The sequence below is a fragment of the Phragmites australis genome, chromosome 1 (genome assembly GCF_958298935.1).
Source record: "Phragmites australis chromosome 1, lpPhrAust1.1, whole genome shotgun sequence".
In the NCBI taxonomy this organism is placed as follows: Eukaryota; Viridiplantae; Streptophyta; class Magnoliopsida; order Poales; family Poaceae; genus Phragmites; species Phragmites australis.
Window position 1 is genome coordinate 50,361,301 of NC_084921.1, and position 12,354 is coordinate 50,373,654.

The 12,354-nt window shown below is 43.9% G+C and overlaps 4 protein-coding genes across 4 annotated transcripts; all 4 read right to left on the bottom strand.

The window, feature by feature from the left end:
• Positions 1 to 190: 190 nt before the first annotated feature.
• On the bottom strand, positions 191 to 1,054 carry LOC133925163 (protein BOLA2). The gene is made up of 3 exons (XM_062371021.1): positions 808 to 1,054; positions 688 to 710; positions 191 to 597 (listed from the first exon to the last, which is right to left on the bottom strand). The coding sequence occupies exons 1-3, from the start codon at positions 868 to 870 to the stop codon at positions 402 to 404; spliced, it is 282 nt and encodes a 93-aa protein (XP_062227005.1). The 5' UTR covers positions 871 to 1,054; the 3' UTR covers positions 191 to 401.
• A 195-nt stretch (positions 1,055 to 1,249) lies between these two features.
• On the bottom strand, positions 1,250 to 3,417 carry LOC133925153 (sm-like protein LSM3B). Its single transcript, XM_062371009.1, has 3 exons — positions 3,152 to 3,417; positions 2,021 to 2,116; positions 1,250 to 1,554 (listed from the first exon to the last, which is right to left on the bottom strand). Exons 1-3 carry the CDS (start codon positions 3,269 to 3,271, stop codon positions 1,474 to 1,476), a joined length of 297 nt encoding a protein of 98 aa, XP_062226993.1. The 5' UTR covers positions 3,272 to 3,417; the 3' UTR covers positions 1,250 to 1,473.
• Positions 3,418 to 7,213: 3,796 nt separating this feature from the next.
• On the bottom strand, positions 7,214 to 9,761 carry LOC133925141 (sm-like protein LSM3B). The gene is made up of 3 exons (XM_062370999.1): positions 9,500 to 9,761; positions 8,026 to 8,121; positions 7,214 to 7,530 (listed from the first exon to the last, which is right to left on the bottom strand). Exons 1-3 carry the CDS (start codon positions 9,617 to 9,619, stop codon positions 7,450 to 7,452), a joined length of 297 nt encoding a protein of 98 aa, XP_062226983.1. The 5' UTR covers positions 9,620 to 9,761; the 3' UTR covers positions 7,214 to 7,449.
• A 957-nt stretch (positions 9,762 to 10,718) lies between these two features.
• On the bottom strand, positions 10,719 to 12,147 carry LOC133885843 (pyrophosphate--fructose 6-phosphate 1-phosphotransferase subunit beta-like). The gene is made up of 5 exons (XM_062325608.1): positions 11,985 to 12,147; positions 11,743 to 11,888; positions 11,541 to 11,567; positions 10,867 to 10,920; positions 10,719 to 10,733 (listed from the first exon to the last, which is right to left on the bottom strand). Exons 1-5 carry the CDS (start codon positions 12,145 to 12,147, stop codon positions 10,719 to 10,721), a joined length of 405 nt encoding a protein of 134 aa, XP_062181592.1.
• Positions 12,148 to 12,354: the final 207 nt, after the last annotated feature.

Below are 12,354 nucleotides of genomic sequence, written 5' to 3' on the forward strand. Positions count from 1 at the left end.
GGATGCAATAAACACCACAAGATTAACAGAATCAACCCATGCAGCAACAAATGAGCATAGCTACAAGCCTACAATCAAAGAACCTAATTCAAGGACTAAAAAACAACCTATGTGAAATATTGACAACAAAGCTGCAACATAGTCTCGAGCAAAAGATTAGAGCAGAAGCACAAGCACCGAGAACAACTCAGAACCTCAGAAGTTAAGTGCATACTGCAGAAATTTCGAAGCAGTCAAGCATAACATCCTGCAATTCTGCAATTGCATCCACTACATTATTCAAGCAGAGAATTAATGCATACTTCCAGTATCAGAGACCACATGCTACACAGATGCGTTATGCATAACTTGCCTCTGCATAGGTGATCGAACATTCGAACTGTTTAGAGCGAGTTAAGCACTTAGGCCTGGGCCTCATCGGCAGCCGGCTCCGGCTGGGGCTGGGCCTGCGCCGGGGTGAGCGCCTTCTTGATGGAGACGGCGTGGATCTGCGCCATGTGAGGCGCCAGCGCGGCGTTCACCATCCGGTGCCGCTCCAGTAGCCGCTTCCCTTCGAACTGCTCCGACACCACGTCAATCTCGTAGCTGGCACCACACCTTCACACCAATCAATCGATCGATCAATCAACGCAACAAAGATCCATATGGTAACAAAAATTGAAGTTTTGGTATTTGGAGTAAGCTTACCCTCCAGATGTATCCGTCACCACCTGAAATTGGAGAAACAGAGCAGCGGGTGCGGTTAGGGTTTAGGACAGAGATGGATGGATGGATCGGTGGTAGGGGTTTAGAGCGGAGGAAGCTTACGAGATGGGAAGGGTTGAGAGCGGAGGTGATGGCCGCCTCGACATCCTCCTTGGTGACGCCCATCGCTTCTTCGTCGCGTCTTCGTCCGTGTTCTGGTGCAGGCGTGCAGCGATAGATTGGCAAGCAAGACGACGACTTGGCTCTGGCGAGGCCTCTTTATTTACCCTTTTCGGTTTTCAGAATCTGTTCTTGCCGACGAAAGTTGCAATATTCTGTCCTACCTCCGAGAGCCCTAGTGGCCTGGGATCGAATATTTCACGGATTTCTATGGCTGAGAAAATTTATTCTCCATTTCGAAATAATCGTTAAGATAAAGAACTGGCTCACGTTTACCAGCGTTAGGAATTCAGGCTCTTTATCATTTTCGTTCCAACCGCTGCTTCCCTGTCGAATTTTCACGGTCTTCCAACATCAGGTACCCTATGAGTTCAAGATCAGGTAGTGATACAGACCACCAATCTTTGCACCGAGCATGCTTTGGCAAGCGAGTTGAGTTAGCTGAGAACAGCCACGAGATTAATTCGACAGAGAATTCAAACACAAGCGTTACACGATTGTATTTTTTAGATAATGGAAGCTAAACCTATCAATCCATCAGAAAACAGTAACGGTGCACTCCACGCCGGCAATTGACCGGTTACAATCAGCAGGATCGCACTTCAAACTTCACGCAGTTCGCAGGGGTGGGGAAACCAATATGACACCATCACCTCGGACAAAAAGGAAGGGGATAGTGCGTTTAGTGGTCTGCAGAGATTATCCAGCAAATAGTTAGGGTATCAACATCTTCATTAGACATTTCAAAGAATAACAATAAGTAATGTAAATAATTTTGTCCCGTACCATTAGATTGCTACTAAAACAAGTCATACCATATTATGGGATTACATTCATCTTATATCATACAGAATTAGAAACCATGAAACCCGAGCAGTCTAACAAAATTTAGATTGAATCTCCATGAAGAAAATGAGTGCAAAGATGTAATGGGGCGTGCAATATGCACATATATGGTTACCCCTCATTACTCGAGGGCTCTATGCAAACCTAAACAAACACCGAAGAAGCTAATCATTTTTTGCATTAGTCTATAACATATAACATTGTTCATAAATGGTTGAAGTTCACAAAAATAATGATAACTTGACATCCAAAAGTCTTGACATTACAAATATGTATCAAGAATTAGAAGAACAACTGTCAATGAACTTACGCGCACAATTTCTTCATATGTTTCATCATCTATCTCAACAGTTGTCACGACCTCCTCAACATCCCCAAGTATCATGTTCAAGTGTTGATCGTATGCCTGGATAAAAAGGTAAAAGAAAGACATATCAGCAACAGTCTTCCCAGTTTGACTAACATGTTAAGAGATACAGATGTCCACAGTATTAGAAGATGCATGGAAAACCAAAAAGAACTGACAAACTCATAAGAAAGACATGAGTATCATGAACATGCAACTGAAAGCAAGCATGGCAGGGGAGCATGCAACCGAAAAATTTACAACATATAGCATTAACATGCAGTGGCAGGGGAGAATGAAACTACAAAATGGCCAGCGTATAGCATTGTCGTTCATGAGATTCTGAATAAATTAATATAAACTCACCATACTGCCACATCATGCTTAAATGACAGTCACATAAACCAGGAATGCTACTGATATCCATTACCATGTTAAATGCCCCACAAGTTTATGCTATCAAGATGCTTATTTATTCTTTTAGACTAACAGGGTTGATGCCCCAGTTCCCTTCATTATCATTACAAATGAAACTGAGTCTCAAACGGTTAAGCCCGACTTACAAATTTCAGAACACTGCCTACAGCTGAGACAGAAACATAGTTTGAACATTAAAATGACCTTGTTCTTAACAGGAAACAAAATCAATACATCTATCTCCTGGAACTTCCATTCAGTACACCACCTCTTCTTCCGCATGAGCCCTTCCACAAATGGCCAGTCTCCCTTCCATGTTATTAAGATTTTAATCCTTACGAATGCTTTCTAATTGATAAATGTTATTGCACAGGAACATATTTAACCTCCTGCGCTCCAATTTTCATCGAATTGTTGCATCATACATGAATCGCCACGTTTAGTTCGGATAGCTTCTGGCATGAAACGAAGTGAAGATACGATCGAACTAAACAGTAACGAAATTAGCAGAGTAGAAATTAATCTCCCCGCCCATAACAAGTCGTTGCCTTACATCGGTACCCACCACAGCCGGCCGCACCAGGCCGCCACTGCAACCAGGCAATACTCTACACCCAACCAACCACAAGCGCAGTACAAAATACCGCAAATAATCCGAAGAGAAGCAGAAGGGTTTACATGGAGCTTGCCGCGGAGCTCGCGGTCGGATCGGAGCTTGACGTAGATGCGCTCGTCGAGGCTGAGCCGTATCAGATCCAGCGGCTCCTTCACCGCTATCTCCTCCTCCGCCGCCGCCATGCCGCCGCCTCTCCTCCTGCCGCGCCGCGACCAAAAATCTCTGAGCCCTAGCTACCCAGCCAACCAAAAGCACCGGTCGCAGCAACTCGCAAGCACGCGCTGGCTTCGGCTCCAGATGCGCTTCGCGTTTTTTTTAGAAGGGTTGCGCACTTGCGCTTCGCGTTTTTGGGTGGTGCTGCGGCGCCTGCTGGGTCTCTATTTTGCAGCACCGGGACTAATGGGCCTGATGGGCTTCGTTGGAAGCCCATGTTCTCTAGCTGTTACATCAGACTTCCCATGCAAGAGAGGGATTTTTTATATTTTAAAATCAAAAATTGCAAATATATGGGTTCATTTATTTTTTTTGCAACTAATATTTTTTTTTTAAGTGCCGGTGAGTTTCGAAACAAAAATTGCACAAAATAACATCAAATATATGTAAAAGTTATTACTTACATCAATGGATCTATAAGTGATTCTCTATTATAACTAACTTCGAGCTCAATATTTTGCAATTTGGCATGAAATGAAACAAAAAACCTCAAAACTCTCTATTGAGACATTCTATGACTTAAAAAAAAGACAAATCTGACACTGAATTATATGGATCAGTAAGACGTAGTTGCAAGCAATGTTAAATCCAAAATTTGTTGGAACCTCCTTGCATTTTAGATCTCCATCAATAGTCTTTGGACACCTAATATCTCCAGTCTTCGAGTTCTTTGTCCTACACAAGGACGCCTTTCACTAAGCCAGAGCTGCATATTACTAAATTTACTTGTGAAGAAGCGGAGAATTTTCAATAGAACTATTACTGGTTGCATAATAGTATTATATATATGAAACATAAACAATAACAGTATTGCGTAATAATTCATTGTAGCATTGTAAGAAAAAATTTCAACAACCTACCAAAGCTTATTTCACAGCAATAAAAGTGATAAACAAAGAACATTATGAAGGGAGCACCAAAGTGATTTGCATCAAAGTGGTTTGCATTCTCAGCAACCAACCTGAAGTATTCGACGATAAAGCATGCATTAGTAGTTGAATCATCACCTCCAATAACAACTAGTCCATCCAAGTCAAGTTTATTGGTTGTATGTTCAGCTTGCTTAAACTGCAGAACAAATCTGAGATGGTTTATGCAGCGATTACCTAGGTGATGTGTTCATGGTTGAAAGTTCTTCAGTCTACAACAAAAGGTATCCGGCAAGCATATGCACAAGAAGCATGGACATAAAGGACATATTTGCTCTCGTGTTTCAATCGTATCCTTTTCACTGCAGATCATATCAAATCATCCCTGCTGTAAACATAAAGAAAAACTGTTTTTAACTCGTTTCTCAATTCCAACGAACTTAAATAGACCTAATGATCAAGAACGCTATGTCGCCCAACATCTTCAAGTCACTGGTCTGCACCGATAGCAAACTAAAGAGTATGGTTTATGAGATTTGTAGTGAACAGTGGAAGGATACCTAGATGCTACAATTGAACACGACCTACTTTCCCACCTAAACCAAATGTGAATTTGCAAACCACACCTAAAAGCGTATCATTGAGCTGAGGTCATGAACAGCATGGATAACCTGGTTTCTGTAGGGATAGACGAAGTCCGTATTGATTTCAACGACTTGCACTACATCACCCTTGCCAGGCCTCCCTTGAATCCATACATTGTGCTACCCTTTGCACGATCTTGCAAGAAATCTAAACCAAGACAAACATATCCTTCGACGAGAATATATCATAATAATAACACATTTCATATTAACCTACTTAACATAACTCGCCTAGTCAATACTCAATAGTAAAAACTTATCAACTAATCATCATCAATTCCAAATCCAAAAGTTGAAACAAGAATCCCATTCCCAGCCCATATGATCCCACAAAGATATATGTCAATATATATACCTTTACTAGGAAATGGTGAAAATCTCCCTACAAATAATGGAGTTGATAATGAAAGGTAAATAAATGCTTGGAAAATCCTATTCTCTAACCACATTTAGATTGGCCACCCCGAAATGATGAATTTCATGCTGCTACTGTTCGTCGCAAATTTGAAAACAATTCGTGGCACTTTAGAATGGATCAAAGAGCCCTCACCAAAGATACAGCAGATCACATTGTGCCCACCGAGCGCCTGTCTGCCGAAAGCACCACCCTGACCTTCAATGGCTTCCACTACATCGTCCCCTTGGCCAGCATCAGCGCCGCCAATGCCTGCCCAAACAGGTTTGGGAACAGCTTCATGATCTGATCTGCGTGGATCTTATCGAAACCGGACGTAAGGCCAAAACGAGCAGATAGAAGGACCTAGGAGTAAGGCGAGATGGGGAGGGAGAGGGGGTCCTAACCTGGGTTCCCGGTGGCAAAGCTGGGTGGCCCATCGATGAGGGAGAACAAGGAGCAGAGAATGGAGGGAAGCGGGAGTGCATGGTGGAGGCGACTCGTCTGCACCTTGTTGTATGCCGACGCTAGCCTCCCCGGCGATTTGCTGTTCACCACCACCGCCGCCATTGTCTCCCTTTCTTGCAATGCCTCCCTTTGGATTGAGCGAATCCAGCATAACCAAATCAAGCAAATCGAGCGGAGGAGGATGAGGAGGCGGAGGCGGAGGCGGAGGCGGAGGAGGGGAAGAGGGAGGGAAGGAGGGTGTCGGCGTGGTGGCGGAGGAGGGGAGGAAAGGGAGGCGGAGGCGTGCGCGTAGGCAGGTGCATGGCCAAGGGAGGCAGCGCGAGGGGGGAGGGAGGGAGGAGGAGGCAGCCGTGGTGGCCGAAGGAGGCAGCACAGGGAGGAAGGGCACGAGCGCGGCTATGAATGGCAAATCGTCGAGGTTATGACGTCTTGCCCTCCTCAGTTCCAGGTGATGGCATCCTCCGCTTCATCATTCCCCTCTACTTCACTGATGATAGGGGCTAGGTCGCTAGGTTTGGAGTGCGGGTACTGTGGACGATGTGATGTGGCGAGGAAGGATGGGGGGGGAGTGAGCGGGGAGGAGTGCGTGGGAACCATTAGTCAGATGAAAAGAGATGGAGGGGTGGCAGGACGTCCTACCTGGTTCTGGAACCACTACTTACTATTTTTTAAGTAGTAGAGACCACATGCTACACATATGCGTTATGCATAACTTGCCTCTGCATTTGTGATCGAACATTCGAACTGTTTAGAGCGAGTTAAGCACTTAGGCCTGAGTCTCATCGGCAGCCAGCTGCAACTGCGGCTGGGCCTGTGCCGAGGTGAGCGCCTTCTTGATGGAGACGGTGTGGATCTACGCCATGTGAGGCGCCAGCGCGACGTTCACCGTCCGGTGCCGCTTCCCTTCGAACTACTCCGACACCACGTCAATCTCGTAGCTAGCACCACACCTTCACACCAATCAATCAATCAATCAATCAACAACGCAACAAAGATCCATATGATAACAAAAATTGAAGTTTTGGTATTTGGAGTAAGCTTACCCTCCAGATATATCCGTCACCACTGAAATTGCAGAAACAGAGCAGCGGGTGCGGTTAGGGTATAGGACAAAGATGGATGGATGAATCAGTGGTAGGGGTTTAGAGCAGGAGGAAGCTTACGAGATGGGAAAGGTTGAGAGCGGAGGTGATGGCCGCCTCGACATCCTCCTTGATGACACCCATGACTTCTTCGTCCGTGTTCTGGTGCAGCGATAGATTGACAAGCAAGACGATGACTTGGCTCTGGCAAGGCCTCTTTATTTATCCTTTTCAGTTTTTGGAAAATGTTCTTGCCGAGGGCAGTTGCAATATTCTGTCCTTCCTCCGAGAACCCTACTGGCCCGGGATCGAATATTTCACGGATTACTATGGCTGAGAAAATTTATACTCCATTTTGAAATAATTGTGAAGATAAAGAACTGGCTCACGTTTACCAGCGTTCGGGTTTCAGGCTCTTTATCATTTTCGTTCCAACCGCTGCTTCCCTGTCGAATTTTCACGGTCTTCCAACATCAGGTACCCTATGAGTTCAAGATCAGGTAGTGATACAGACCACCAATCTTTGCATGGAGCATGCTTTGGCAAGCGAGTTGAGTTAGCTGAGAACAGCCACGAGATTAATTCGACAGAGAATTCAAACACAAGCAGTCGTTACACGGTTGTATTTTTTGGATAATGGAAGCTAAACCTATCAATATATCAGAAAACAGTAACGGTGCACTCCAAACTTCACGCAGTTCGCAGGGGTGGGGAAACCAATATGACACCATCACCTCGGACAAAAAGGAAGGGGATAGTGCGTTTAGTGGTCTGCAGAGATAATCCAGCAAATAGTTAGGGTATCAACATCTTCATTAGACATTTCAAAGAATAACAATAAGTAATGTAAATAATTTTGTCCCGTACCATTAGATTGCTACTAAAACAAGCCATACCATTACATTCATCTTATATCATACAGAATTAGAAACAATGAAACCCGAGCAGTCTAACAAAATTCAGATAGCTATATGCTCTTCAACGGGTGTGAAACCCACCATAAACACATTGAAACTCCATGAAGAAAATGTGCAAAGATGTAATGGGGCGTGCAATATGCACATATATGGTTACCCCTCATTACTCGAGGGCTCTATGCAACCTAAACAAACACCGAAGAAGCTAATCATTTTTTTTCATTAGTCTATAACATATAACATTGCTCATAAATGGTTAAAGTTCACAAAAATAATGATAACTTGACATCCAAAAGTCTTGACATTACAAATATGTATCAAGAATTAGAAGAACAATTGTCAAACTTACGCGCACAATTTCTTCATATGTTTCATCATCTATCTCAACAGTTGTCACGACCTCCTCAACATCTCCAAGTATCATGTTCAAGTGTTGATCGTATGCCTGGATAAAAAGGTAAAAGAAAGACATATCAGCAACAGTCTTCCCAGTTTGACTAACATGTTACGAGATACAGATGTCCACAGTATTAGAAGGTGCATGGAAAACCAAAAAGAATTGACAAACTCATAAGAAAGACATGAGTATCATGAACATGCAACTGAAAGCAAGCATGGCAGGGGAGCATGCAACCGAAAAATTTACAACATATAGCATTAACATGCAGTGGCAGGGGAGAATGAAACTACAAAATGGCCTGCGTATAGCATTGTCGTTCATGAGATTCTGAATAAATTAATATAAACTCACCATACTGCCACATCATGCTTAAATGACAGTCACATAAGCCAGGAATGTTACTGATATCCATTACCATGTTAAATGTCCCACAAGTTTATGCTATCAAGATGCTTATTTATTTTTTTAGACTAACCGGGTTGATGCCCCAGTTCCCTTCATTATCATTACAAATGAAACTGAGTCTCAAACGGTTAAGCCCAACTTACAAAGTTCAGAACACTGCCTACAGCTGAGACAGAAACATAGTTTGAACATTAAAATGACCTTGTTCTTAACAGGAAACAAAATCAATACATCTATCTCCTGGAACTTCCATTCAGTACACCACCTCTTCTTCCGCATGAGCCCTTCCACAAATGGCCAGTTTCCCTTCCATGTTATTAAGATTTTAATCCTTACGAACAGGGACGGAGCCAGTGGCGGACCCAGGGCCCGGCGACCCTGGGCGCCCGCCCGGGCTCCGTCTCAGCCCGCCTCTATACTTCTATATAGATTATGAGGAAATTCATAAATTAAGCCGGTCAAATTTTGGGCAAAATCTAGCCCGTATAGGCACGACCTGCGCTCAGCCCAGGCTCCCTGAAATATCTGGGTCCGTCACTGGACGGAGCTAGGATATTAAAATGAGGGGGGCCAAGTGCTAATAAAGCTTCTAATTTGGTCTAATTAGCAGATATATGAAGGTAATATATGAAGCATGAGGGGTGCCATCGCCCCTACCAGCTACCCCTAGCTCCGTCCCTGCTTACGAATGCTTTCTAATTGATAAATGTTATTGCACAGGAACATATTTAACCTCCTGCGCTCCAATTTTCATCGAATTGTTGCATCATACATGAATCGCCACGTTTAGTTCGGATAGCTTCTGGCATGAAACGAAGTGAAGATACGATCGAACTAAACAGTAACGAAATTAGCAGAGTAGAAATTAATCTCCCCGCCCATAACAAGTCGTTTCCTTACATCGGTACAGCCGGCCGCACCAGGCCGCCACTGCAACCAGGCAATACTCTACACCCAACCAACCACAAGCGCAGTACAAAATACCGCAAATAATCCGAAGAGAAGCAGAAGTGTTTACATGGAGCTTGCCGCGGAGCTCGCGGTCGGATCGGAGCTTGACGTAGATGCGCTCGTCGAGGCTGAGCCGTATCAGATCCAGTGGCTCCTTCACCGCTATCTCCTCCTCCGCCGCCGCCATGCCGCCGCCTCTCCTCCTGCCGCGCCGCGACCAAAAATCTCTGAACCCTAGCTACCCAGCCAACCAAAAGCACCGGTCGCAGCAACTCGCTAGCACGCGCTGGCTTCGGCTCCAGATGCGCTTCGCGTTCTTTTTTTTAGAAGGGTTGCGCTTCGCGTTTTTGGGTGGTGCTGCGGCGCCTGCTGGGTCTCTGTTTTGCAGCACCGGGACTAACGGGCCTGATGGGTACCGGGACTAACGGGCCTGATGGGCTTCATTGGAAGCCCATATTCTCTAGCTGTTACATCAGACTTCCCATGCAAGAGAGGGATTTTTTATATTTTAAAATCAAAAATTGCAAATATATGGGTTCATTTAATTTTTTTGCAACTAGTATTTTTTTAGTGCGCGTGATTTTCGAAATAAAAATTGCACAAAATAACATCAAATATATGTAAAAGTTATTACTTACATCAATGAAGATATGATTGATTCTCTATTATAACTACCTTCGAGCTCAATATTTTGCAATTTGGCATAAAATGAAACAAAAAACCTCAAAACTCTCTATTGAGACAGTATGTGACTTAAAAAAAGACAAATCTGACACTGAATTATATGGATCAGTAAGGCGTCATTGCAAGCAGTTTCAAATCCAAAACTTGTTAGAACCTCCTTGCATTTTAGATCTCCATCAATAGTCTTTGGATACCAAATAACACTAGTCTTCAAGTTCTTTGCCCTACATAAGGACTCCTTTCACTAAGTGAGGGCTGCATTATTACTAAATTTACTTGCGATGAAGCAGAGAAATTTCAATAGAACTACTATCGGTTGCATAATAGTATTATATATGAAACATAAACAATAACAGTATCGCGTAATAATTCACTGTAGCATTATGATAAAAAATCTCAACAGCCTGCCAAAGCTTATTTCACAGCAATAAAAAGTGATAAACAAAGAACATTATGAAGGAAGCACCAAAGTGATTTGCATCAAAGTCTTTTGCATTCTTAGCAGCCAATCTGAAGAATTTGACGATAAGGCATGCATTAGTAGTTCAATCATCACCTCCAATAACAACAAGTCCATCCAAGTCAAGTTTGTTGGTTATATGTTAAGCTTGCTTAAACTGCAGAACAAACCCGATATGGTTTATGTAGCGATTACCAGGGTGATATGTCCATGGTTGAGAGTTCTTCAGTCTACAACAAAAAGGTATCTGGCAAGCATATGCACAAGAAGCTTAGACATAAAGGACGTACCTGCTCCGGTGTTTCAATCTTATCCCTTCCACTGCATATCATATCAAATCCACCCTATTGTAAATATAAAAGAAATTTGCTTTTAACTTGTTTCTCAATTCCAACGAACTTAAATAGACTTAATGATCAAGAATGCTATGTCGCCCAACATCTTCAAGGCACTGGTCCACATTGATAGCAAACTAAAGAGTATGGTTTATGAGATTTGTAGTGAACAGTGGAAGGATACCTACATGCTACAATTGGACACGACCTACTTTCCCACCTAAATTAAATGTGACTTTGCAAACCAACCACAGCTAAAAGCATATCATTGAGTTGAGGTCATGAAGAGTGTGAATAACCTGGTTTCTGTAGGGATAGATGAAGTCCATATTGATTTCAATGTACTTGCACTTCATCACCCCTGCCGGGCCTCCCTTTAATCCATACATTGTGCTACCCTTTGCACGATCCTACAAGAAATCTAAACCAAAACAAACATAGTCATCGATAATAATATATCAGAATAATAGCACATTTCATCTTAACCTACTCAACATAACTCGTCTAGTCAATACTCAATAGTAAAAACTTATCAGCTAATCATCATCAGTTCCAAATCCAAAAGTTGAAACAAGAATCCCATTCCTAGCCCATATGATCCCACGAGATATATGTCACTATGTACATACCTTTGCTAGGAAACGATGGAAATCTCCCTACAAATAATGGAGTTGATAATGAAAGGTAAATAAACGCTTGAAAAATCCTATTCTCTAACCACATTTAGATTGGCCACTCAGAAATGATGAATTTCATGTTGCTACTGTTTGTCACATTTTGAAAATAGTTCAAGGCACTTAGAATGGATCAAAGAGCCCTCACTGAAGATACCGCATATACATTGTCCCCACTGGGCGCCTGTCTGCCAGAAAGCACCACCCCGACCTTCAATGGCTTCCCCTCTGTCGTCTCCTTGTCCAACATCAGCACCGTCAACAACTGCCCGAACAGGTTCGGGAACAGCTTCGCTATTTCATCTGCGTGGATCTTATCAAAATTGGACGTAAGGCCAAAACGAGCAGAAAGAAGGACTGAGGAGTGAGGCGAGATCGGGAGAGAGAGGGGGTCCTAACCGGAGTTTCCGGTGGCAGAGTTGGGTGGTCTATCGATGAGGGAGAACAAGGAGTAGAGGACGGAGGGGAGTGGGAGTGCGTGGTGGAGGTGGCTCGTCTGCACCTCGTTGTACGCCGACGCTAGCCTCCCCGACGATTTGCTGTTCACCTCCACCGCCACCATTGCTTGCCTTTCTCGCAACGCCTCCCTTCGGATTGAGCAAATTCGGCACGACCAAATTGAGCAGATCGAGCGGGATGAGGAGGGAGGGGAGGAGGGTGTCGGTGTGGCAGCGGAGGAGGGGAGGAGGGAAGGGAGGCGGAGGCGTGCGAGCGGGGGCATGGACTGGGGAGGCAGCGCAGGGGGGAGGAAGGGAGGAGGAGGCAGCCG